This window comes from Oryzias latipes, chromosome 22 (assembly GCF_002234675.1).
Source record: "Oryzias latipes chromosome 22, ASM223467v1".
NCBI classification, from domain to species: domain Eukaryota; kingdom Metazoa; phylum Chordata; class Actinopteri; order Beloniformes; family Adrianichthyidae; genus Oryzias; species Oryzias latipes.
This window is the reverse complement of record NC_019880.2, coordinates 1,669,655-1,695,799: the sequence shown is the minus strand read 5'-3', so window position 1 is coordinate 1,695,799 and position 26,145 is coordinate 1,669,655. Positions and strand designations below refer to the sequence as shown.

The 26,145-nt window shown below is 45.5% G+C and overlaps 3 protein-coding genes across 5 annotated transcripts in view; 1 reads left to right on the top strand and 2 right to left on the bottom strand.

The window, feature by feature from the left end:
• The first annotated feature begins 541 nt into the window (after positions 1–541).
• Positions 542–4,508, top strand: LOC101169575 (tetratricopeptide repeat protein 9A). Its single transcript, XM_023951702.1, has 3 exons — positions 542–1,411; positions 1,785–1,967; positions 3,735–4,508. The coding sequence occupies exons 1-3, from the start codon at positions 928–930 to the stop codon at positions 3,815–3,817; spliced, it is 750 nt and encodes a 249-aa protein (XP_023807470.1). The 5' UTR covers positions 542–927; the 3' UTR covers positions 3,818–4,508.
• An 87-nt stretch (positions 4,509–4,595) lies between these two features.
• map3k9 (mitogen-activated protein kinase kinase kinase 9) lies at positions 4,596–17,663 on the bottom strand. The gene is made up of 11 exons (XM_011490066.3): positions 17,084–17,663; positions 15,946–16,359; positions 13,894–14,074; positions 10,873–11,021; positions 10,605–10,780; positions 10,260–10,500; positions 10,027–10,149; positions 9,797–9,938; positions 9,612–9,724; positions 7,550–8,275; positions 4,596–7,457 (listed from the first exon to the last, which is right to left on the bottom strand). The coding sequence occupies exons 1-11, from the start codon at positions 17,454–17,456 to the stop codon at positions 7,003–7,005; spliced, it is 3,093 nt and encodes a 1,030-aa protein (XP_011488368.1). The 5' UTR covers positions 17,457–17,663; the 3' UTR covers positions 4,596–7,002.
• A 2,125-nt stretch (positions 17,664–19,788) lies between these two features.
• slc8a3 (solute carrier family 8 member A3) overlaps positions 19,789–26,145 on the bottom strand; it is an 84,984-nt gene continuing 78,627 nt past the window's right edge. For 2 of the 3 annotated variants that reach the window (XM_023951636.1, XM_023951634.1), the window contains 2 exons: positions 25,231–25,503; positions 19,789–24,832 (listed from right to left, as the gene is read on the bottom strand). In XM_023951636.1, coding sequence (XP_023807404.1) covers positions 24,456–24,832; positions 25,231–25,503 — 650 coding nt within the window. In that variant the 3' untranslated portion in view covers positions 19,789–24,455. The remainder of the gene's footprint in view (positions 24,833–25,230; positions 25,504–26,145) is intronic. The other variant, XM_023951635.1, reaches the window with a different exon arrangement.

The following is a 26,145-nucleotide window of genomic DNA, read 5'->3' as shown; positions in this document are numbered from 1 at the left end:
AAATTATAATAATTCAAACATTTAATATTATTGTGAAGGAATCAGGACATGTTAAAGTCATATTTTAGGGTCAAGACATTAGATCTCATTTATTTTAAATAAGTATAAATACTATTTTACTTGTAGATTTCTGCATCCCTATCCTTCAAGATCTACTCCCACAATAAATTTCAGGCAGGTGTGCTTAAAGCAAATGTTGTGTTTTGAGGAAAATATTACTCCAAATGTAAAGCATTACACGACTTAACGTAAATAATTAACATATTAAAGCAATATAATATTCGTTTTACATTTTCTGTGAGTTAGTTTTACCAGGAAAATCATGGCCTGTTTCAGAAACGCTTAACCCAAACGCAGACATGGAGCCTCACCTCCAACTTTTTATTCCCTTTGATGAAAACATTTTTTAAATGATTCTTTGCTTTCTCTGCACATTATAATGTGCAGAACTGATATTTGGAACGGCAGCTGCAAACATAGAAGCCGCAGAGGAAAAGTCAGAGGACAGATGACTGCATTCCTCCACGATGACATAAGAGGAGAGATTGAATTAAATATTTCATTGCAGGGATGCATCACAAGCTTCAGATGTTTACATGTTCAGAAGGATAAACGGGTTTTATGATGAGGTTTTTTAATCAAAGCGGTGGTTAATTCTGATTATTTCACATGAAATACCATCTTTCCTTCACACTGGATGTCATTGATCCTCCAATGAACCAGCGAGCTGTTCTGTTCTGAGAGGAAAACACGAGCTCTGAATAAAGCGGAGGAGCGGCGCGCGGCTGCGCGCGGCTGCGCACGCGGAGAGGACGTAGTAGCTGCGACACCGAGAGGAAGGCGCGACTAGGAGCCAGAGGATGCAGTGAGGAGCCTTGAATCCGCAGCTCATTTTCAGGCGGGGGTGAGGGCGGACTTCACCGAACCATGTCGAACATGAGCGTGATCAAAGCCGGGCTGGAAGGCAGGGCGGACGGCGGCGGCGGCGGCGGCTCTCCGAGGCTCCAGCCGTGCGCGCAGCCCCCCAACAACAGCGGCGGCGGCGGCCGGACCAAAGACGCCAGGTACCAGCAGCAGCTTCAGCACCAGCTCCAGCAGCAGAGGCATCATGGTGGGTCGATGCTGAAGCAGCCGTCCCACAACGAGCCGGCGGACGTGGTCAGGCGCGCGCTGGACTTCAAGAGCCAGGGCACGCAGTGCTACAAGGATAAGAAGTACCGGGAGGCCATCGGGAAATACCACCGCGCTCTGCTGGAGATCAAGGGGCTGTGCAGGGTTCTGGGGGACCCGGACGCGGGCTCCAACTCCCCGTCGTCCTTCCTGCCGTCCATCGGCAGGTCCAGCCCGCTGACGGACGAGCAGAAGGGGGCGATGGAGAACGCGGAGCTGGAGTGTTACAACAGCCTGGCCGGTGGGTGAGCTGTTCAAACAGATGTCTGCTCCAAAAATCAGGAATGATTCACGAGGATCTGAGCCGCTCTGCCCCCCCCCCCCCCCCTTGACGCATCTGTGAAGACGGAGCAGCATCTGTGTCACGAAAACACACCAAACCAACATTCTTCTGTTTTTAATTTACAAATGTTTTCCCTCATTAAACCGCAGATGATTTTCAGTGAAATCATCCGCAAAGCTGCATGACAGACTCACATGAGGCACAACATTAGGGGGCGGATCTCTGTCTGACTCCACCCCCAAAACCAGCATTTGTATAGCAGAAGAAAGATAAAAACACTAATAAATGAGACGGTTTGCCAAAATAAACGTGTTTCTTTTCTGTTTTTCAGCTTGCCTTTTGCAGATGGAGCTGGTGAACTACGAGCGCGTGAAGGAGTATTGCTTGAAAGTCCTTCTTAAAGAAGGGAAGAACTTCAAGGCTCTTTACCGATCTGGAGTGGCCTACTACCACCTGGGAGATTTCCAGAAGGCCCTGCACTACCTGAAGGAGTCACATAAACAGGAGCCGTCAGGTTAGGAGTAACAAACAGCTGCTCCGATTTACCCAAACACCTTCTCCAACATTCAGGTTATTCACTCCATTAAGGAACACACAGTCCAAAATAATTATAAATATGCTCAAAATTTGAAAAAGGAACCTCAACGTTTTAAAGCAAAATTGTTATTTCCTTTGAAAAGTCCATTAATCTTTTTTTTTTAAAAATACTGCCACCTAGTGTTCGACAGTGTTACTACAGATTACAAGTGTGAACGTGACCTTTCAAGTCCCACTCCGATCATCTTTTGTTCTGTTTTCAAAGCGTTCGCAGCGTTCTTTTAAATATGAGGCTGCCATTTTTAGCCAAAATGCAGAAAAATACATCACCGTTATTTAGGACATAGTTTCTGCAGAGCAATAAAAAAATTCACCTGAGTTGTGGGTGGGACAGTTGGTGTTGAGCAACCCCGCCCCCCTTCCTCTCTCTGGTGCTGAGAACTCTGGATTGGAGCCGCTTGTGGCCCGCTCAGCACATTTTCTTACGTCACAAATGCGATCTTTTTCAAACAGCATTTTTTCGTCTGCTACTGATTCACAGCGATTTGAATAAAGAAAAACCTCAGAAATGCAGTTTTAAGCTTACATTTCTTTAACTATATCCTCCATCATGACAAAATACCTGACAAACAAGTTTTAAAAGCACTTTTTTTTTTATCAAAGTAGGCCTTAAAAATAGTAAACTTAGTTCCATAAAATACTGTCATGTAGCGTTCAGAAGTCTTATTACTATTACTAATGTGTTGCATCTCTTTGAACGAGCTGCATTTTTAAAGGCTGATGAGGACATAAAAAAACTGCAAAACCTTCCAAGAAATTTAGTAATCACTAAAAAATCTTTTGTAATTTTTGGAAAAGGTTAACTGCAACGGAACAAAAAGAGGAGGGTCTGGGATTCTGGCTGATGATTTGTAACCAGGATCACATTAATTCCCAGAAAGTCCGTTCACCAGACTTTTGTTTTCCTCGAACTTTGAATTTGGTCAGAAATGGCTTGTAACACCTTCTATACCTCCCAGAAGGGTCACACCTGGTGAATCACATCGTTTTCCATTTTTGGCAGGAAATCTGAGAGAACTCTAAAAAGGCTGGAACCAAACAGAGAGTAGTTTGGACAAAAAAGGCTTTTGTTACACTGTAAAATCAAACGTTTGTGCAGAATCGTCACTCGTGAACGATTTACGGTAAACTCCTCCAAAGTCGATTCAAAGCCTGAAGAATGCATTTTTCTTGCAGAGAAATCTCAACCGGGACAGCAGGAGAAGCAGGTGGTGTTGCTTACTATCGTTTTCCACCAACATGTCTGCTGAGGGAGTTCATTAGGAGATGGAAATGGTGTCATGACTGCAGGCATGACACTCCAGGGACAAATGCAGCATGAGAGGGAACTGCAGACGAGTGACAAGCAGGAGAATCACAGTCAAACTTTTACTGTGTTCATTCCTCCTGACTGACCCCGGCGTGGTTTTTGGCCATTTAGCCCTGCCGATCTGGGGAGTGGCTCAAACGGTCTGCATTTCTCTGAAAGGAGCTCGCTAAAGTCTTCATTGTTGTCAGGGCTTCATGGTCTCCATCAAAACCCTTCCAGGAATGGGATGGCAGTTTGATGAGCTCTAAAGAAACAAAATAACAGGGAAGCGACTCCGTAGATGTGTGTGCGGGCGGGAGATGTGTGATCACGTTCATGCACTACTTCCTGGCTGGACAGGAAATAAATGAGGCATTTCCTGCTTTTGTTTTGCAGACACCAATGTCATCCGCTACATCCAGCTGACAGAGATGAAGATTCGCCGAAATGCCCAGAGGGAAAAGAAGGAGGCGACATAAACGCTGGCCGTCTCCACCCCCCCCCTCCCCACAGCCCTACTGTGTGTCACCCAGACCTTAAACACCACAAACCCCGCAGGTCACGGCGTGAGATGATGTTAGTTTGCTTTCGCCTTGCACAGTTGCCGGTCACTGAACTTCTTTGTTGTGTGCTTGGGAGTTTTTGCATCCAGTTTTTTTCTCTTGAAAGCTCACCCTGACCCATCCCGAGCGCGGCAGCGGTTAAAGGGCGAGGCCCCGCCGGTCCAAGGGCTGCACATGCAGGCCAACGGTTCAGACAGGGAGAGGAGCAACCGTGCAGCACGTCTGCAGGCGCCTCTCGCTGCTCAAACTGGCACCTGTCCTCGCACAAGACCCGTTGGAAATGCCTAGAGTAACAGCGGCCCACGCTGCTGCCACCGCTTTTCCAAGAGCTCAAACAACTCACCCTTTTTTATACTTTAACCACACGTGAAAAGGCAACGTGAGCCACTTTCCACTGCTGACTTCAAGGAGAAGAGCTTGAGAGACATATCACTAACTGTAAATAGTCTAATTTATAACAAACCACAAGAAAATATAGTGCAAAGGGAAGCTTTTTGTGCTTATTAATGCCAAAACGGAGCACTTCATTCACAGCATTTACTGTCTTTTGAAATACTTTTTGTGTTGTGAAGGTGCAGTGTGCAATAAAGGTTTCTGAGGATTGAAAGCTTGCTTCATGGCCAGTTTCTTCTTCTTTTTTTTCAATCCATAAAAAGTGACGAAGACAAGTGTGGATAAAGACAAATGGGCCACATTTGTTTCCATGGTTTTACTCAAAGTGTGTTCCAGTGCAAATACATGTAAGTCAATAACAATTGAGTTCAGCTTATTCACTGGCTGCATTCCACTCAGACGAGGAGTCCTCTGCATCGCTGCAGCCCAGAGCTGCAGGGAGACGGCATTCACACGTGCATCGGGTCACGCTTGACAGAGGGAGGTCAGAGGTCACGCTTGACAGAGGGAGGTCAGAGGTCACGCTTGACAGAGGGAGGTCAGAGGTCACTTCAGAAATCAGACATTAAATCAGAAAGGGTTGAGTTTCCCCAGTTTTTTACTGTAGTTATCTATCGGCTCCTAACATTTAACAGACAAGATGTGCTTCTTGACACAAGCTGGGTTGTGTGATGACCTGCGATGCGTTTAACCATCTTTCTGTCCAAAAGTTACACAAAATAACAACTTAAAAAAAAAACTTAAGGCCACACAATACATTACATTTGATAAAAAAAACGAATTAGTGCATTGAAATAAATAAAGTTCAGTTATGCAGTTGACACAGACTCTGGATCCCTCAGCGGATCCGGGTTAATGGTTCAGGAGGCATTCCGTGCACAAACCTACGGTGTTCCACCTGCCCGCTCAGACGGAGCCGCACTCCTGCAGTTATTTTTTGCCATCTCGGGAATGTTTGACTGCAAAGAAATGCTCTCAGAAATGCTCGGTGATCGGCGACAACAGGTTGATAACCAGGAGCCAGCTCAAGTCTCAAGTGAGAGACGCACTGAAGCAAACAGATGGAAATACTTTTGAGAAAATTAAAAAAAGAAGCTTTACATTCTTAACGCTTTCCAGAAGTGCACTTGAGTAAATTCAGCTTTGAGGAAATAAACAGTTCAGTGCAAAAGTGTAAATCCAGTCCCGATTCAAACTTAATGGTCGTGTTTTGGAGGATTTGGCGGCTTTTTCCGACTCTATTCTTTAAAGAATAAATGTTTTGGAACTCTAATCAATACTACAGTCTATATATAAATACTTAAAAGGAATCTGACTGCAGTCGTCGCTGCAGGTACAGTAGTATTTGTCTTAACTGCCACATTATTTTCTCTTTTCTACTTAAATTAAGATATTTTTGGTGCAGTTTAAAACTGACCATGTAGAAAAACACGTTTTTGGATGATACCTCTTTTATGTCTTCAATGCTCAAATGTGTAAACCTGATATTTTTCTTTGGACTTTGGCTACATTTTCACACAATTTCATCGTAGACCCTAAATAACATGGTTATGACCCTTTAAGTGTATTCTACGTTGGCTTTGGGGGGTAGCTGAGTAGTGGGACAGCTGAGATGGAACAGCTGAAAGGTGGAACAGCTGAGAGGTGGATCACCCCGGGGGTGGAACATCTGAGGGGTGGGACAGCTGAGGGGTGGAAAAGCTGAGATGGATCAGCTAAGGAATGGAACGGCTGAGGTTGATCAGCTGAGCGGTGGAACAACTGAGGGGTGGAACAGCTGAGGGGTGATACAACTGAGAAGGATCGGCTGGGGCTGGAAAAGCTTAAGTGGATCAGGTAAGGAATGGAACGGCTGAGGTTGATCAGCTGAGATGGGACAGTTGAGAGGTGGAACAGCTGAGAGGTGGAACAGCTAAGAGGTAGATCAGCCGAGGGGTGGAACAGCTGAGGGTTGATACAACTGAAAAGGATCAGCTGAGGTCTGGAACAGCTGAGATGGATCAGCTAAGGAATGGAACGGCTGAGGTTGATCAGCTGAGCAGTGGAACAACTGAGGGGTAGAACAGCTGAGGTGGATCAGCTGAAGGGTGGGTCAGCTGATTGAGGACTTATCACCAGGCAGCTGATGCTGATGTAGATAAGCGAGGGGAGTATGCACGCTGTAGGGTCTATTGAAGGGTTGTTGAGACGTATGATAAACCTTAAGTAGCGTTTTATTTTGAAGTTTTGTTGCACCTTGTTTTCCTGATGAAACTCTTAGTTTCTATAAAGTTTGATCTTGTATGTCTAGACAAAGACACAGCAGTGGTTCAGGATCTAAAACATTTGTGTTTTCTGGTTTGAAATGCTTACAGGTTACTGCTCCCAGACTTTAGAAAATCATAAACCATTGGAAAAAGTAGAGTGCAGCCAAACGTCAGAGAAATCTCCTGAAAGGATCTTCTCAATAGTCTTTGGCCAATTTTAAAACCGCAAAGTGGATCAGGGACCGGCTGTAGTGTTTTGCAGTGTCGTGTGAAAAGCTTTGTGAAAGTGATCTTCTGAAAAACTCTGATCATGTCGTTCTTTTGGTGCCAAATGAACCATTAGCTTACAAATAACAGAGGAAAATAAAAACACGGACAGTAAAAATGTCAAAGGTAGTTCTGAAGCCATAGATGGATGAACGGGAACCACTTTGGTACCGGTTCAAACTCAGACCCTCAGACCTAGAACCCGGGATTGAAGCGGAGCGGTGAATCTTTGGGAAGGCTGATCTCGGGTCTGCAGAGCGGAACCGTTTCGTCGCGACTTTGCACCTCATCCTGCTGATCCAACAGGTTCTCATTCTTTCGGGGGGAGAAGGGTGTCGGGGCCTCCATAGGGGTGGGCAAAACTGCAGAATCTCCTCCAAACTCGGCAGTGGGCGGAGTCTCTGTGCTGGAGGTGTAGGCAGGGGACTCACCGTGACTCAGAGTCTGTCTGTGTGCCCTGGATCTCGCCTCCGCCCGGAAAACGTCGCAGCGTGCACGTGGCGATGGCCGCGGTCGCACCACAAAGTCCAAGGTTTTGGGGCGTTCTGGAGCGCAGCGGCGCCGGGGCGTTGGCGGAAAAACCAGGTTCGGATTTGGGAGCCGAAGGACCCCTGAACAGTCTTCTTTCAAACCGCTGAAGCCGCCTCCTGCTGCGGATCCAGAACAACAAAAACACTTTAGACCGGTTTTATGGTTTTGTCAGACCGCGACGGGTTTTGGTCAAAAGTCAAGTCAACTTTACCCGAGTTTTCCAGAGCGGATTTCTCTGGGAGGGGCTCCAGACCGTTAGATGGGCCGCTCTTCTTGATGGCGCCATCTGATGGCGTTCGGCGCAGAATACGGGAGGAACTCGGAGTGTAGTGAACATGTGTGGGGGTGAGGGACTGGCGGGGGTTACGCTTGAAGCTCTCAATGTGAGTGTTTACCAGCGGGTTGACCGCTGGGACTGCTTTCAGATGGGGCGGCGGGGAGGCGGGGCGGCAGACCAGCAGCTCCTCGCTGTCGGCCCGCAGCAGCGAGCGCGTGGAGTTGCAGTCCGACATGGAGGACACGGACAGCAGCGTGCTGGTGGGGGGCACAGAGGGCACTGAAGGCTTCAGAGGGCTTTCCCTCCTGAACAGTCTGCGAGTTGGGGAGCTGCCGCTTCGTTTCTGGCCCCCGGTTCTGTGGAAGAAGCCCTCCCATCGAGGTTTGGCACTCTCGTCTGGCTGGGCAGCAGTCAGCAGGTTGCAGCCCAGTCCCACGGCTGCCAGCAGAGCTCCACAGCCCAGCAGAACCAGCTCCGAGCGCCGGCCCCCGCCCGCCGCCTTTTTTTTGCATGGTGGGGTTGGCGGCAGCTGGCCGCCGGGGCAGTACTCGTCTCCATTGCTGTCAGAAGACCCGTGGGACTCTTTCTGGAAGGGGACGCAGAGGTAGGACTGAGCAGGACCGGCCCCCGGTTCGGTGCTGAAGCAGCAGTCTTCATTTTCTGAAAGCAGCAGCAAAGACTTCAAAGTCGGGCTGGGCAAGAGTATCGCGATACGATACGCATCACGATACGGTATATATCCCGATATTTCCAAAGAGAGAATATATCACAATTTTGTGAAGTTTAACCTTGAAAATACTTTACCTGAATACCAATACACCTCTCACATGAATCAAACTGTAGGAAATACATTTAATTTCATTATTAGATCAATAAGCACCACAATAGCATCTCAATTTGCTTTTCTCAAAGCAAATTCCAAACCATTTTCTTTTTTTTGTGGTAAATTATGAAATCATTTGTCTGGTTTCCACGATAAAATATCTCTCAGTAAAAGAATCATCAGCCAATCTAGTTCTGTAAGTATGATTCAGAACATGAAGTGCTGTGTTTTCCAACAGAATATAAATGTACTTTATGAATTTAGCTAATGGCTGCTGGATTAAACGTCCAAAGAAACATTAAACTATCTCCAACAATCAGTGTGCTTTACTTCAAATTAGACCTCAAACTTACAATCGCTTTGCTTTCAGCAGTTTGAAGCTCCGCCCACTCCCATGGCCACACCCATTCTTAATCCTCGGGGTCAAATTTGGCCCTGGTTTATTTTGGTTTTTGTTCAATTTGTTGTTTTTTTATGTAATTTTTTATTTTTATATTTTTATTCCTAATTTTTTGGCTCCTGTTAATTACTTCTTCCCAAAATGGACAAACAAGAAGAATAAAATTGTTGTGGGTTCTCCGGGGTTAAATGAGCCCGCCCACAATCGCTGCAAATGATCAAATGATTGGCTAGAACTGTCCAGCAAATTGGAATGGAATAAAAGGGATTGACATGTCCCAAAGACAGAACCAAAACAAAGTACCAACATCCGTGTTTTTTAACGGTAGTTCTTTATGCGTCTTTACCAGTATCAACTCAGAAGTGGAAAAAACAAAAGTGGGGACCCTGAACTGCAGGAGTGTAAATACCAATTAACTTCAACAACGATTCAATTCCTATTTCATGCTGTTATTTCTTTAACGATCCAATTTAATGCTAATTAACAACTTGCCTCAGGCAGATTGATCTGGTTGGATCGTAGGGATAAAAATTGATACAGTTGATTGATTGTTACACCCATAATTAAAAATATTCCATCAAAAATCCTTTTAGAAGCATTTGAAATCAACACCAGTATGGCCAAATATTTCAAAAATGTGTCGTAGACCAGTGGTCCCCAACCCCTGGAATGCGGACCGGTCCGTGGTGCAATAAAGGTTGGGGACCACTGTCGTAGACCCTCTACTTCAAACGATGCCTTAGCAGACACGCCGGAGTTCCCTGCAGACTCACCCATCTCCACAAGGCGTGGCACTCCGGGCACGGCTGGGCTGTGTCTGGGGGATCTGCGGAGGTTCGGGGCGCTGCAGGACCTCTGTCTGCTGCCTTCATGGGGGGGCTTCACACTGTGACAGGAGGAGGCTGTTACACCCCTTCTGACGGCTTCGCCCAAAGCCTCTTTATGTTCCGTCTGGTACCTGGCATCCGCGCTGTGCTCCCGGTGGATCCCGGTTCCACGCGACCGGCCCTTCTTCCTCGACCCCTTCCTCTCTAGCTCATCCTCGTCTTGCTGAAAGACAGTGTTGTGGCCCCAAGCTGCTGCCCCCTCCCCAGGAGTAACTGCAAAGCCATCGTACATTTTACGTCAATGAAAAGGGGGACAGTTTAGTGAGTTTAGTCGCATGTTCTGAGGGGCGGTCCTGCTTACGCTGGATGGCTCTGAGGCGAGGCAGCATGGGTGGGCTGGTTGGAGGACTGGAACTGCTGCTGAGCAGACTCCTCCGGGGATCATGGGATGGAGACGCCTGAACTGTGATTTTGTGCTGAAAATCTGAAACAGAAATGACTGAAGTGCATCTCAGACTCTGCAAGCCTCAGTCAGACGGTTATAAAACCAATGACAGTGAGGCCGTCTAGCTTCAGCGCTCCGCTTTGTGGTACCTGAAGGCAGACTGATCCTGTTCCCATCCTTCAGCTTAAGGCGGTTGCGACGGAACTTGCCCTGCCGGCTCTCCACGCGGGGCTTCTCTTGGTAGAGCTGGTGAATGATGATGTTAAGCTCTCGCTCCAGGATGTGGATCTCCCGTTCGGCGAGTTCTTGCTCACGCCTCCTCAGCGCCTCCTCCTGACACTTCTGCTGCATCGCCGCTCGGGTCAGCTCCTCCTCCCACGATCGCAGCTCCTGAGAGAGATTCAAAAGCCGTGATGCGACCGAACCAGAAGTCTTCCTGAAGCAGCAAAGAGCTTTTGTTTTTACAACGCAGTCTTTCAGCCAAGCAGCATCACCTTTTCTTTAGCCCTCAGCTGATCAAACATTTCCTGGATCTCTAGTTTCCAGTCGTCCTGTAGCGAGTGGAAAGACTTGGCCGGCATCTCGAAAAAACCAGACTCCTCGATGGCCGTGAGATGGTCGAGAATGGTGCTGAAGCTGGGCCGGCAGTGAGGATCTGAGCTCCAGCAGTCTGTGGCAACAAGAAACACATCACCGATTCCCCGTCGTAGGTCAACATTGGAGGCTGTTTAATGGTCAGAAGGTTTTCCGGAACGTTCTTACCTTCCATAAGACGTGCAAACGGTTCAGGACAAGTGGAGGGAATGGGCAAAGAGAGTTTGTTCATTGCGACTCCATAAGCCACGGCGAGCCCGTCGATGCCTCGGAATGGGACTTCACCTGTCAGCAGCTCCCACAGCAGAACGCCATAACTTTAGGATCGGAAAGGGGGAAACCAATGTTTACATGTCACACTTATAAATGCTTTGATCCTACAGCACATGTGTCAAACTTAAGACCCGGGGGCCAATGTGGCCCGCCATGTGGCCCGCGAGAGCAGAAAAGTTTTTAATTTCTTAAAATACTTTTTAGTTGATTACATATTATTAATGTGTAGCTGTGGTTGTTATTATTCAGTGTTTGCAGGTCTTATGTGTGTGCAGACAAACTGTTGTCATCAAACCATCAGTTGGATGCGAGGCTGTGTGCATGTTACACGTGTAAGACACTTTCTAGCTCAGTTTTATGTTATTTTTCTTTATTCACTTGGACACTTTGATCGTTGGGTTTAATAAAAGGACAAACTTAAAAGGATTTATGCAAGAGTAACAAGCAAATATATGTAATAAAAGTTATAATATATAAATAATGAGTTATTTAACATTAAGGAATAGTTACATTTATTTTTCCTTACATTTAGTTACATGTATAAATTATATCTGGCCCTTTGAGGACAGCTGCTATGCTGATGTGGCCCTCTGTGAAAATGAGTTTGACACCCCTACTGTACAGCCAACGAGGACATTTTTCAAATGCAAAGGAGTGAAAAATGAAAACAATTTAGTGACAAACTGGGTAAACTGGCCTCTTTTTAGCTCTCTGCTTGTAAAAATCAAGATAGAAAATGGAATTCAATCTCTTCAAATCAGGACAAAAGCATCGGTTACGCTGGACGCTTTGACCCAGTTATTGTTCCTCTCAAGATCGGGAGTAAAATGAAGGTCAGACAGCAGATTATTTGGACATCGCTCCTCTTTTTAGTAATGGACATCCAAACAAGGACACACCATTTATTAGTAAAAAACAGAAAAATAGGCCTGAAGCCACATCAAAGACTTTAGTAAGTAGGTCAAATACCTGCGTTATTAACTGCAGTGAAGAAGCATAAAGAGGTCAAGTTATCGAGAATTACTGAATTGTAGTTGGGGATGTTTAAAAGTTAGCCTTGGCCTTGACTTGGCCTATGTGGCGTTGGAGCTTGGTGTGTTATGTTGTGCGTTGTTGTGTAATGTTGTGGTACGTACCATTACGCTGAGTCCGCCTATGAAGGGTTGCAGTGTGGTGTTTTATGTTGTGCTTTGTTGTGCTATTGTTTGCTTCGTAACCGTGTTGGCCTACGCAGCGTTGGTGTGGTGTGTTATGTCGTGCTCTAGTGTGTCGCCTGCATAGCGCTGCGTTGTGTTACACCATATTATATGACAGCATGTTGTGCTACGTTGTGTTATGTTATGTTGGGTTATCTTACGTTACCTAGCATTGTTTAATGGTGAGTTGCATAACACTATTTTAAGTTATGATGTGGTGTGGTGTGTTGTGTTATGTTGCATTAGCCTGCCATCACAGTGTTAGAAAACACTACAGTATGGAATGCTCATGTTTTGTTATCTGACCTTACGTTGCGTTAGCTTATATAGCATTGCTGTGTTGCATTTTTATTATTATTATGTCTATATGTGCCTGCATAGCGCTGCGTTGTGTTATGTGTTTGTTGTGTGTTGTACTATATTCTTAAAGTTAAAGTTAAAGTCCCACTATCTGTCACACACCTAGGTGTGGGAAATTTGTTCTCTACATTTGACCCCTCCCCTGGAGGAGCGGTGAGCTGCAGACACAGCCGCGGTCAGGAACCATTTGGTGGTTTAACCCCCCCAATCCAACCCCTTAATCCTGGGTGTCAAGCAGGGTCGCATTGGGTCCAATTCTTAGAGTCTTTGGTACGACAAACTCACGACCTTCCTGTCACAAGGCGCACACTCTTCCACTGAGCTGCTATGCTATGTTGAGGCAACCAAAGCCCCCCGTGTTTCCAGATTGGTTCTATAACCACTAAATCTGGACTAAATCACAAACAACTGTCAGGCATGGGGGTGGAAGGGTGATGATTTGGGCTGTTTCAGTACCCAAAACCATAATCTAGAGAGAAAACCCTCTTTGCGTTTTTATCAAAATAAAGGTTTTCTTTTGGATCAGATCAATTCATCAAAATTATTTATTTTAATGATTTATTTTGTTTTTAGATTCGAATGGGAATATTTGACGACACTGGCATCAAACTTGGCCTAAAGGCCAATTAAAATTAAGACGCTGGACACTTTTATATCCTTAAAAGCCATTAAGGCTGAGAGAATCAATGTTCAGGATGTAAAAAGAAAATGGTAGCATCTACCGCTCAACACTCAGAGAAAGAGGAAGAAAAAGTACATGAAGACAAAAAGCAGAGTTTGGTAAAAAGGAAAGAAATTCAAAGTTAGACATAGACCCAATGCAACTGTCAAAGCTTAGGCAAGATAACGATGGCTCTAGAAATGAACTCTTCTTTTTTCATAAACGAAAATGTCACTGAGATGATTTTATTTTGTTTGTGAAACTTAAAATCCCCATTTTGATGAATTTCTTACAAAAAAAAATCCTTTTTATCTGAGCCGTGTTTTCTTTCTGGCCAGGAGTCTGCTGAAAAACCGAAGTCTGGGTGTGCTGAGTTTGCATTGCAGTGTAAGCATCGATCTATGGTGAAGAGAAAGCCTTCAGTGTACGTCAGCATCCTCACAATTCCCTTCTACTGATACTTTAAAGTGCCGTGCAGGAAAAGTAGCTGTATTTTATTGTTAAAAGGGTCCTAGCACCACAGATGTGCTCAGTAAATGCAATGACTTCACTTTTTCAAACAACAAACTGTTAGTTTGACTTTTTAAAAAAAAATCCATCTCCTATTATGCACTAGACTGTTTTTATGGAAGGGAATAAATGATGAATGGGACGGCACTTAACCACCGTCTCACTGCAGAACCGTCCATCTCTGCCCACCTCCAGACGTCGCTACCCTTAGAGAAGGTCGATGCACGGATAACTTCAGGAGCCATCCAGGCGTAGGTGCCGGCGGCGCTCATCTTGGTGGTGCGGTGCCACTCCCGCGCGAGGCCAAAGTCTGTTATCTTCAGAGTCTTATTGCTGAGGTCTTCCATCTCGACCCGCTCAAGGATTAGGACTACAGTGATTGGGCAGGAGCGGGGATGGGCGGGTTTGGATGGAAAACAGGTGCGTGCAGAATGGCGTTTGGGTGGATGGATAAAGTAAAAGGTTTCAGGCAGTCGTCAGGGTTTGAAGCAAAATGGTGACACCGTTTACGGAACAAACAAAAGAAAGCAGACAGAGGAGGGGTAGACAGAAGAGGGAGCGGTTGGTGGGAAGCCACGATGAAAGGATTGAAGAAGCAGAGAAGAGAATGGAGAGAAACAATCAGAGAAACCAAACATCTGTGAGTCCGCAGATCAAAGCAGACCCTTCATCACGTCTGTGTGTTGTTACAGCTTCACGGTAGGAGCGGCTCGTTTCTGCGTCGGAAAGCTGAAGCGCTCAGGCGGAGCTCGCCGCCACCCAACCACAGGGTGTGTCTGCAGGCCGCGGAGCATCAGCCCTCTCAAAAATACCCAGAATCCCCTGCTCCTGTGGCAGAGGACGGTGTTTTGTGATGACAGAAACAGACTCACTCGACCCGTTTCTTTCCCCTCAGATCTGTGACCTGCAGCGTCTGTCTGATGTTACAGAAATTAAAACTCCAAAGCTGTTCTTTGGGACATCATGAGGTCATCAGAATGCGGACTCAAGCGTGCCCTCGTGGTCCACTAGTTTGTTATGTGGTTCTTTTTTTTGTAGTTGGGACACTGGGATTGTGTAGTTTTTGAATTATTTATGTGTTTTTGAGAAAGTAGTTGGGCCACTATTAATAAAGCAAACAAACCCTGTTGGAGCTCCAGAATCCGTGTTTTCATGAGGTGATTTGAACTTTTCTCTCTGCTGAGCTTCTGTAATATTATCACACAAGCCCTTAACGTTACAACCTCCATGTGTCCTTCATTCATTACTGTCCAGTCTGAGCTAAAAACCTGATCAAATGCGTCCTTCTCTAGTTTAGGTCAGTGGTGTATGGAAGACCAAAAGAAATAAGAACATAGACAGAAAGAATCAAACAAAAAATGTTGAAAAGTTGGTAAATAAACAATAGAAAAGACTTCACCAACTAAAACGTGTCAAAATTCCTCAAATCGTTTTTCCCTTTTGTAAAAATCCCAGGTGAAAGGTTGACATGCTTTGAAAAGCATTTTTAAATGAAATGAGGAAACATTGATCACTGAAAAAACTTTAGGGCATAATTATTCTAACTTCTGTCTTTTAATCCCATTGTCCTTAAACTTCAAAGAACAGATAAACATTTGTTTAATTTGTAGCAAAAACCGTAAAAAAATCCTCCCAAAATGCTGTAATTTTTGGACTAAACTGGTCTTTGATTTCCTCTTTGAGTCACATTTAGATAAAACATTTCAAATGTTAACGTTTCATTGAGTTTTTGTTATGAAAAACTTGTGTTGGTAAGATGGAAAAAGCTCCCCGATGGTTTGAAAACCTACTTAGTTGCTTTTTTTTTGGTGTGGTTTATGTCGCATTAAGTCCAGAAGTGTTTGAAATACTCCTGGATTTCAAACTTGCTTCCCTAAAAGGTGAATGACAATGAGTTTCTTGAGAGAAACTCGTAATTCTAAAGACTATAAATTTGTTCTTTCAGGGGAAACTTCCTGCTGACAGTAAAGATCTTTCTCTCCAGGATGGACGTTTCCTGGACCTGAAGTGATGTCTTGACTCCTGCAGGTTCAGAGGCTGTGGGTTTTCCCCACAGAGCCCAGGATCACTCCTGATTTGAGCTCTCAAAACAGCCAATTAGAGCTGATCCGTGCAGGACAAACCAATGGCTGACAAACGCTTCCTGCAGGCTCTTCCAGAGCCTCCAATCAGACGACGGAGGCGGAGCTATGGGCAAATCCTCAGTAATAGGCTTGGCACTGAGGGGAAATGCAGACTTACTGTTGCTGGACTTGAGGTCTCTGTGAATGATGGGGACGATGGCCTGGTTGTGAAGGTAGTTCATGCCTCGCGCCGTCTGCACGGCCCAGTCCACCAGAGTGCACGGCGGGATGCGTTTTCCTGCCAGGGCCCGGTTTAAAGCGCCCCCCCGCGCGTACTCCATGACCAGGCACAGGTTGGGCTCCTGCAGGCACAGCCCCAGGAGAGCCATGATGTTGGGGTGGCTGAGCATGGCGAAGAGCTTGGCTTCCTGCCGAACGCTCTCCACCGTCTGCTCCAGGTCCTCGTCCGGGTCCTGGCGGGCCGCCTTGACCGCCACCTCCATGCCTTGCCACACAGCGCGGTACACCTTCCCAAAACCACCGACCCCGATGATCTCTTCCAGGGTGAGCTCAGAGAAGTCGATCTCCAGGACTGAGGAGAAAAGAGAAACCAGAAGAGTTTGATCCGTTAAACATTTGGATCACCTGTGCGAAGGCATCAGGGGCTATTTCTGCCCCCCCTCAGCAACGGATCCATTCACGAGTGCCCAAAGGAGCTGCTGCAGCAGCCATGTCCTCTACAGTCTGATACTTGGTGTCTTTAAATGTGTGTAGTCCGGAAAAAAAGAGAGAAGGAGGAGGCGGGGCTTCAGTTTACTAAGCAGACTGACCTTGATGAATATTTCAGGTGTGGGAAAGTAGGCCAGCTTCCTTTATGAAGATAAAGGAAGCAGAGGCAGAGTGGGCCAAACCCAACCAGGGAACAAAGGGGATAGGCTGGATTTTACGGCTTCTAGTTTCGCTCTGCAGATTGAAATGTGTGGAGAAGTTGGAGGAAGAGTAAAATGTTGGATGAGTCCCACATTCAGATGGAAGCAGAGACCGAAGAGACTGCGGAGCAGCACAGACTTCGCAGAAAGGGGAGTTTTAGGAAGCAAAAGATTCCTCTCCATATGAAAGCTTTAAAATGTGCTGGAGGAGGTGCAGGGGGGCACCACCGGTCCTGAAGCTGCGAGGATGCTCGTTGCTAGGCCAACGCGGGAGCACAGTGCGCGCGCGCGCAATGACACAGCACTCTCATCCTGCGCTCCAGCAGCGAAAGGCGCCTAATCCCCGCATAGAAACCGGACTCACACGCTGCGTAACGAGGTACTCACGGTGCAGCGGAGGGACCGGGTACTGCTGCTCCGAGGTGTCCCGTGCCTCCTCCGGGACGCGGTTTCCTTTGCTCACATAATTGGACGGGAAGATGCCGACGCGGTCCGCGATCATGCCGGTCCACCAGCCCTCATCCCCGGACACCAGCGAGTCCTTGGACAGGACCTCCACCAGGTCCCCCCTCCGGAGGCTGAGCTCGTCGTCCGCGGTCGCCTCGTAGTCGAACACGGCCGTCCAGTGCGCAGTGGGCTCCGCCTCGCGCGCGCTGCGGGGGCCATGTTCCGGCGTGGGCCAGCGGAACGCATCTGCCTCCTCGGATGATGGCGCCGCGGGACTCGAACTATTGTCCAAAGCGGGTTTGAAGGCATCCATGAAGGCGATCCATAAGGGCGGAGTAGATCAGTGCGGCGCATCCACCTGACGCGGCCGGCCGGCGCGCACGAGGCTAAGTCCCGGCTAATCTGGCACATAAACACGTCGGAGGGGTGTCAGGGTCCTGCGGCCGCATCGTCCGCCTGTCAGTCCCGCGTGAAGCCGTCAACCAGCCCGCTGCCCTCTTGCGCGCAATGCCCCCCCCCCCCCCCCGCTTCTCTGAATCGCAGGGGCCCGAAGCCAATTGTGCCGTCACGCAGACGCTATTGGCGGACGGACGCGCCAGTCACGGCTCAGGTCCCGCCCCCTCCCTCACGTAAAGCGCTGCGCCCCCTGACAAACAAATCCTCATACATATTTGTTCTATTTGTTTTGAATACTAAAGTTAAAAAAAAGAAAAGAAAAAAAGGAAACAAACAAATCCGAACATTTGGATCCGAACCGCCAAAGACAGACTGAGCATCTCTGATGCTAAAAAAACAAAGACTTTGATTCTAATTCAATTCAGTTTTATTTCTACAGCCCAAAATCACATCAACAGTCTCAATGGGCTTCATACCGGCAATAACATGAAAGCATGAGGATCATGAATACATAGAATTCAATAGAAAAATTGTAAACTGATCTAACTAAACTGGGCCTCCCCGCCCTCAGATCCTCCTTCTCTGTAATGAGAAACTTCTAAAAAACAGATGGGGGGTCCACATGAAGGAGGGATCCTCCTTTTCAGCATCACTTTTAGATTATCTGATCATAGAAATATACTCTTATAAATTCTGATAAACGTACTTAAAAATATTATTTTAGGATGAACAGGGATGGAGATTTTTCCTATAAAGTCAAGGATCGTTTTAGTGACATCATAAATGCTTTCCATGGTTCCTGAACAGATATCATCTATAGCATAAGAAACTCTGAAGCTTTTGCAGTGGGAATGAGGTGAAGCATCACATTAATACTTTAATGAATAAACTCAATTTGATCCCATAACGAGGAAAACGATTGATTGATTCAACACCAACCTTCACTTTCCGACTTTCATGGCTTAAATCACTGAACATCAACCGTGGATTTAAAATCATCCTCTCAGTTTTATCGTATTTCACTTTATTAGCTATATTTTATATAAAAATCCTGCAGTTTTAGTCTGTAATTTTGCCTGGAAATGGGTTTCGGCCTGTTGGCCAACATGTATAAATAAATAAAGTATACCTGGGGTTTTTTCAGCCAATCACTGCAGTTTATTGACGTCACATGTTCTCTGATGTTTGACCCGTTCCCTTTATAAACTCCCTCATTTCATCTCTTCTGCATTAATTAGATGACGTGTGCAAATTCTTAGAATTTAACCTTTCAGAGTCAGACCAAAAAGGTTTTTTCCTTCAGTTTGTAGGGATGAAGCACCAAAAGCTAAAGTTCTGTAGAACCTTCAGCCGCTGGGTTCAGTGGTTTTTGTGCAGCATCTTGTCTTGGATGTCAAACTTCAGGGGAAATCAGCGACTTTCCTGACGTTTAAACATCCGTCCATCTCTGCTGAATTCCTTTCAGGGTCATCGGGTTGCTGGAGCCTATCCCAGCTGCTGTCGGGTAAAGGTGGGGTACATAAACACACACTTAAGGGCAATTAAGAGACACCAGTTACCCTCTGCAGCATGTTTTTGAACCGGAAGAAAACCCAGAACATGCAAACGCCACGCAGAGAAGACCCAGCTGAGAATCAAACCAGGCCCTTCCTGCTGTGGGGCACGAGTGCTGACCACTACACCCCTGTGCACCCCTTGATGAAACAATTGCAACCCTTTATTGGTCCCACAGTGATGATATTCCTACAGGGGTCGGGCATCTTGCGGAGCTACTGTCCAAACTTCCTCCATGATGAGTGTCTTTCAGAACCTAACCGGGCCTTTGGCTTCTCCTGCTTGTTTCATTCTTCATTTGGCTTTTGGTTTGCTGAATCAGGGGTGGAGCTAGAACAAATGAGGGGGTGGCAAAACACCAAAGTGGAAGACCATTACAAATGAAAGGGTGACGTATTTCTGACAGATTTATTACTGTTTCAGTTTCAATAAAAATGTTGCTTTTGTTATTTTTGCAATGCCAAATGGAGCCTGTGTCAATAATGACACTAATATTGACTCAAGAAACGCAAGAGCAAGGCTTTTTGGGGCTGCCCCCCTTAGCTCCGCCCCTGAAGTGACATAACTTTCTAATGGGGAGGGTTAAATTTGGGTGGAGTCGGATTTTGGATTTTGTGGCGAGTTTGTTCAGCCCTTTAGGCGTCAAGTTTTATTTTTGTATTTTTTTTTTTTTCTTACAGTTAAGTGTTTTTTCCGATGATAAAGGTGAAAATTTAAGCTGCTAATCATCCTTTAAAAAAGCCAGGATGCTCCTGTGACCCGGATCCAGATGAATAGAAGAAGATGGATGTCTGCATTGATGGATGAATGGATGGATGGATGGATGGATGGATGGATGATGGATGGATGATGGATGGATGGATGGATGGATGATGGATGGATGGATGGATGGATGGATGGATAATCCTTTAAAGGTTCTTTCCAAGTTTGAATTTGCTAAAAAGAACAGAAAGTTTCAGTTTCTCAGCAGATCTGTTTTCTTTACTCAAAAATGAGGATTTCGACCAAAGATGACTCCTCCCACCATTTACACCATTACAAATAAACAAAGAAATAAAAATATAAATAATAAACGTAGTTGCTCAGAGCTTTGGGAAACAAACTTATCTTATTTTGTTTCAATATGAATGTTTGTGTCTCAGTTTAGGATTTCAGTCCTGCTCCAATACTTAGATCTGCGTATAATATTTATTTTAAGGTCAATTATGTCACTTCTGATGATCCAGACAGCAAAAACTGCATGAATTCATTTCCTTTTCTGTGTCTTTTATTTAACTGTTGACCCACCTCAAAAGACAAAATTAACAAAACATAAGAAAACATTAAATTAAGGTCAAAAACTCCATGCAAAACTCCCTGAAATAAAAACAGAATTCAGTGCAGTGAGTAAAAAACAGTCAACATATTAAGCAATCAGAATGAACAGTCCCCTCTTTTCATTCGGTGCAGGACGTGTGTGAATTTAAACCACATTCTCATCACAGAAAGAAAGAAAAAAAAAGGTTTTAAAACATCTTTTCTTCTGTTCCTAACTTATTTTAAAAGGAGCAGGTTTCATCTCTGCAGGCTGGAAGTTTAAACACACGAGATTAGAATATTCTGGTTTATTTATTCAGAATTATTCACCCAGAAAAGGAATCGTCTTCCTAAAATGCCTGGAAAGGAAATATTTCTAAAACTAACGAGTGACATTGAAGAAAATCCCTCCTCACCAAAATCCATGAATGTTCATATTTCTATCTTTTCACATTTTGAGGAAGAAGAAACTTCAGGTAGTTTAGTGATTTTCAAGATTCCTTGGAGATGAACCAGAAGTGAGTTTCTAATAGGCGGCTGTCACAGACGCGTCAAAGAAGTTTCCCTACAGAAGCAACAAAGCAGAAAATGAAAATGTTTTCAGTGAAGACGCTCAGAAAGAAGAAGTTTGAAAACAAATGTCCCTAAACCAGGTCAGCTGACTGCAGATCAGATCAAACATAGTGATTGAAAAATAATCATAATTCCTCACATATTTGATTGTAAGATTGACCAAAATCTAGTTTCAGTTTGTTTGCAAAAAGAGAGATGTGACTTATAGCACTAAAAATGTACGTCAGGATTTATGTTTACAGAGTGACAATTTTGATTTTAATTGTGTTTCTGATCAGCCAAACTTCCTCTAGACTCCAGAAGGAGGAAAGTCAGGATCTGCTTAGAGGATCCAGTATGATGATCCACTTAGAGGATCCGGTTTGAAGATTCACTTATAGGATCCGGATTGAGGATCTGTTTAGAGGATCCGCTTAGAGGATCCAGTTTGAGGATCTGCTTAGAGGATCCGGTTTGAGGATCCACTTTAAGGATCTGCTTAAAGGTTCCACTTTGAGGATCTGCTTTGAGAATCCGCTTAGAGGATCCGGTTTGAGGATCCACTTTAAGGATCTGCTTAAAGGTTCCACTTTGAGGATCTGCTTTGAGAATCCGCTTAGAGGATCCGGTTTGAAGATTCAGTAATAGGATCCGGATTGAGGATCTGTTTAGAGGATCCGCTTAGAGGATCCAGTTTGATGATCTGCTTAGAGGATCCAGTTTGATGATCTGCTTAGAGGATCCACTTAGAGGATCCGGTTTTCAACCTCAGGGGGTGAAGACTGACATCTTTGACACTATCAGGTGTTCCAGCACAAATCAAATCCACCAATCAGACGCTACTGAAGGCAAAGATCAAACAAAGAAGTTGCATCTTTAAGTGTTTGCATGAATTCCTGTTGCAGGTGACCCCCCCCCCCACACACATAAGAAGAAATTAAAAAAACAAACAAACACATTTTCCGTGTTCAGACGACCTGCAGACGTGGAGTTAAGGATGCGGGATCTGTAGACTGTGTCTGTGCGGCTGTGCAGCAGTGGACTCCCCCCTCAGAGCAAAGCTTCATGTCTTCAAACACCACCCAGCTCAACACCCCCCCCCCCCCCCCCACATGAAGACACAGGAAGAACATGGAGGAGAAAAAGAGAAACCCCCTCTAGTGGAGATACGGTGACACTGCAGCCCTCCTGCTTTTTTCCATTTCCTAAAAAAATCTTTTAAAACTTTAAAATCTTGCATTTATTTTTTTCCTCCCGTCTCTTTGGTAATATTTCAGGTGATTTATCTATGACGCACACAGACACATTTCTGCCACTCGGGTGGGCTACGACCCCGCCCCCCTTCCCTTGTTTCAAAGTAAAGTAGGTGTTGATGAACAGCATTCAGATGAAGCTCAGCAGCCTTTGATGCTGCCGCAGAGTTTCAGCCCAAACTGACCAGGATTCAGATGCAGCAACCAGCTCCATTTCAAGACAGAAATCCTTTTAAAACGAATCCATAGTAGCAGATCAAAACTATGAAGACATCAGCTACGAGGACTCTGATTGGCTAGTTTGAAAGAAATCAAAAAGTGTCATTGTTTCATCAAAAAAGACACATTTTTTTATTTGGTTTATCTTTTTTAAAAACCTCAGTTTTTCTTTTGAAAGCTTGATAAACATGAATTGAAGCGTAATAATGAAACTAGTCCTATAATCTGTATAAAAGGATTTTTAATTGGCTTCACTGCAAACATTATTATTCGGATACAAAGATCCTAAAATAATTATGTTAAAAAATGACTCCACACTACTGCTAAATAGTTTTTAAGGCTACATACGGATTATGTAACAAGACATCAAAAAAAAATAAGACCTTTAGTGGAGATTGGTCACAAAACACACCAAAATGTCACCAAATTGTTTTTGAATGTGGATGATCCAATGAATTATGGTATGGAATTGTCCCCTTATATAAGTTAACAAAAAAAAACCTTAATTATCCTAACGTTTGCAATCCCTCCTTTTGAATTTACCTCCACGAGTGCGCTGCAATCTGCTGATTCACCTCTAGGTGTCACTGAAGCCCACGGACTGCGGCTTTAAAGACCGACGCCCACGAAAATTGAGTTTTTGATATGATTTTGCGGGCTTTTTCTCATGATGGAGGACATTTATAAAGAAAGTTAATATTGAAAAGGAACCTCTGAGTGTTTGTTTGTTCGAATTGTTGCAAATCAGGAGCAGATGAAAAAATGTTGTTTGAAAAAGATCGTATTAGAAAACACGCTGGGCGGGGCCACAGAGTTTCTGCAGAAACTATGTCCTAGAAAACGACACAGGTTCTTTTTTTTATTTTGGCTAAAAACGGCATCATCGTCATCGTGAAAAGACGACTGGGAACGCTTCGAAAATAGATCAGAAGTTGATCGGCGTGGGCCGTCGAGTTCCATTTAAAAAAATAGTTTGTAAAAATCGGGTGGCTAAAAATACGTCACATAATCATTTAGTAATTTTTCATCATGATTAGTTATAAATTTGGACTCTTAACAGGAAGTCAGATGAAAGCAGCTTCACAAAGTTTGGTTTTGGACGGAAACTCTGAGGCAGAGGTGGTCGGCGTGGACCGCCCGCCGCGGCGGAGCGCTCTCCCTCAACAGGCACTGCTCGCCCCGTCCCTCCACCTCCCTGTGGGGCCTTTGCAGGTCTCTGTAAGTAGAAGTGTACAGCAAAGTGCGTGGAAGGAAGAGTACAAAAATAGCTCTGAATTCACCTCTGGCTTCCACCAGCTTCTCTGGTTTCTGATCAGAAAAGGGTGAAAAGTGAGACGGACATTTCCATGACAGAATTGAACACAAACGTCACACCGAGGCCAGATATGGAGCTGTTAGAAAGGTGAAGACATCGTATATAGTTTGACTTCCAGCAATCTGCTGCTGTCAGAGCAGAAGGTGACCACATTTAAACAAAGATCCAAAATATACAGAAAATATGGGAATCTATCATATATAGATAGGTTTTTAGTAAGTAAGTCGTGTCCAGGGCAGTTTGACCGTGTTCGTTGTGTCCACACCTTCCTCCTGACCGGCTCCAGAGGGAACTCCGTCGCTCCTCATGGCCTCCGTGCTTCTTAGGAAAAAATAAATACTATGAATCCATCAAGACATTAATCAGCGCCGCTCTTTTTGCTCACAAAATAGTTCTTTTTCTTTCGTAGAGTTTGTGATTTTTTTTTGTTCTTTGTTTTGTATATTTTTTTCTGTAAAATACTTCTCTTTAAAAAGCTGTTCTCCTCTGATGTTGAGAAAAATATAGAATAATTCTACCCTCTGCAGTTCCTCCCAGTGGATTGCAGGACCGCCTTCCGGCGTCCTTTGGACTCAGCGATGTTCCCAATCCCAGTTGAGAGCATTCCGGCCGTTGGCACGGGACGCGCACCTCTGAGCATGCTCACAGGAGGGGTTGAGGGAGGGAGAGACCCCCTCTCCGGTTCTGCCGCGCTCCTGACCGACCCCAACCCAACGAGGAGTTCCTCTTAGAAGCCCTCTATATGACAGTAGGCCTCCAGACTGGAGAAGAGGATGTAAAGCAGCCAGAGGCTGAAGAGGAAGGTGGACGTGGCCAGTCTGTGTCCCCGCGGCCCCCCCAGTTCTCCTCCGATGTGGGCCTGGCGCCGGTAAAGCAGCACCGAAACGGCCAGGAAGGCAAAGATGGTGAAGAGAGTGACAGAGAAGGCCAGGGAGCCGGCCTCCACCACAAACTGCTCCCCCTTCATCTGCCAGTAGATGGCGGCCACCGACCACGCCATCCCTATTCCCAGGAAGACGTTGACGGCGTTGCTGCCGGTCACATTCCCGATGGAGGCGTCGGCGTAGGTGTCCTGGACGGCGGCCACCTTGCTGGCAAAAGTGTCTGCAGAGAGAGAACGTTTGGACCTGATCAGAGAACGTTGTATGTCTTTAGCAAAGCATCGTTTATGGGCTACATCTCATGGTTCAGAGGTGCTCTATTACACATTACACGGTTGCCATAGTGACAGTTAAAGGAGCTGGGTTTGCAGTTACAGCAGCGACCCATGTGGGGGCAGTAGTAAACCCACAGTTGGTCGTATCTAAAACAGCAGAAGTGGGAACTTTCTCTGCTCAAAACTCAACTTAAAGGGTTTTTCAGCATCGAATGGTTCTGGAGTTAAACGAGGAGAAGACCGCTCTCACTCTTTGAACTAAAGGGAGTTAAAACGGAACTAAACATTTTCCTTTTCGTCATCACCGCCTGAACCCACAGAGGCAGAAACAGAGAGCCGGACTCGCCTGGGACCGACGTGCCGAGAGCAACAAAAACCACAGCGGTGACCGAGTCCTTCAGGCCGATGGTGCAGCCGAAGTGAGACGCCAGGTCGCCGATGACGGCCGTGAGCAGGCCGATGATGACGATGGAGACGAAGAAGCAGGCCCAGCCGTTCAGGTAGTCGGTGGGAGGAACGCAGGCAAACAGCACTTTCCAAAAAACAGTCAGGAAGTGCATGACATAGTCGAAGCAGGAGGGGAGCCGCTCTTCGCCCGTGTCGTCCTCATCCTCGTCTTCTGGGCAGAAGGTCGGCCGAAGAGTGTGTGTGTGGGGGGGGGGGGGTCCAAAGAGGGAATCCCACAGGAAGAGGGGAGGGGAAATGATAGGAGAATGGACAGAAATGAAGGAAGGAAGATGAAAACAAGAAAAAGGGGAGGAAAAGAAAGACACGAATGGAAAATAAAACTCGTTTCTTTTTTGATCTCAAGTGGGAGAAACGCGGTTTTTAGTGTGTGGAAGTGAACACTTCACTTGTACGGACATTTTTCTGGCGTCAGGACACAATAACAAACGTGAATCGTCATTTTTCTCACAGATTCCCTTTCAAGTAGAAAGTGTATTTAGCAAAAGTGGCACAAACGTCCAATAAAAAAACGTCTTGGGCTTATGTGCAGCTTTTGGTGGAATTTCAGAATATGAGTCTACATTTACACCATTTATTATAAATGAGAACTGGACTGAGTGGCCCCACCCTCTTGACGTCCTAAACAGGAAGTGGCTCCAACAAGCTGAAATCCCACAGACGTCTATAGAGAAATAAAACAGCTGTTCCTCAGTCATTCTGCTGGTCAGAAACATTTTTCTAACATCTTCTTGATCTTCTTTCATGATATTTTCTTCTGCAGTTCAAGTTATTCAAGTCATAAACTGACCAATCA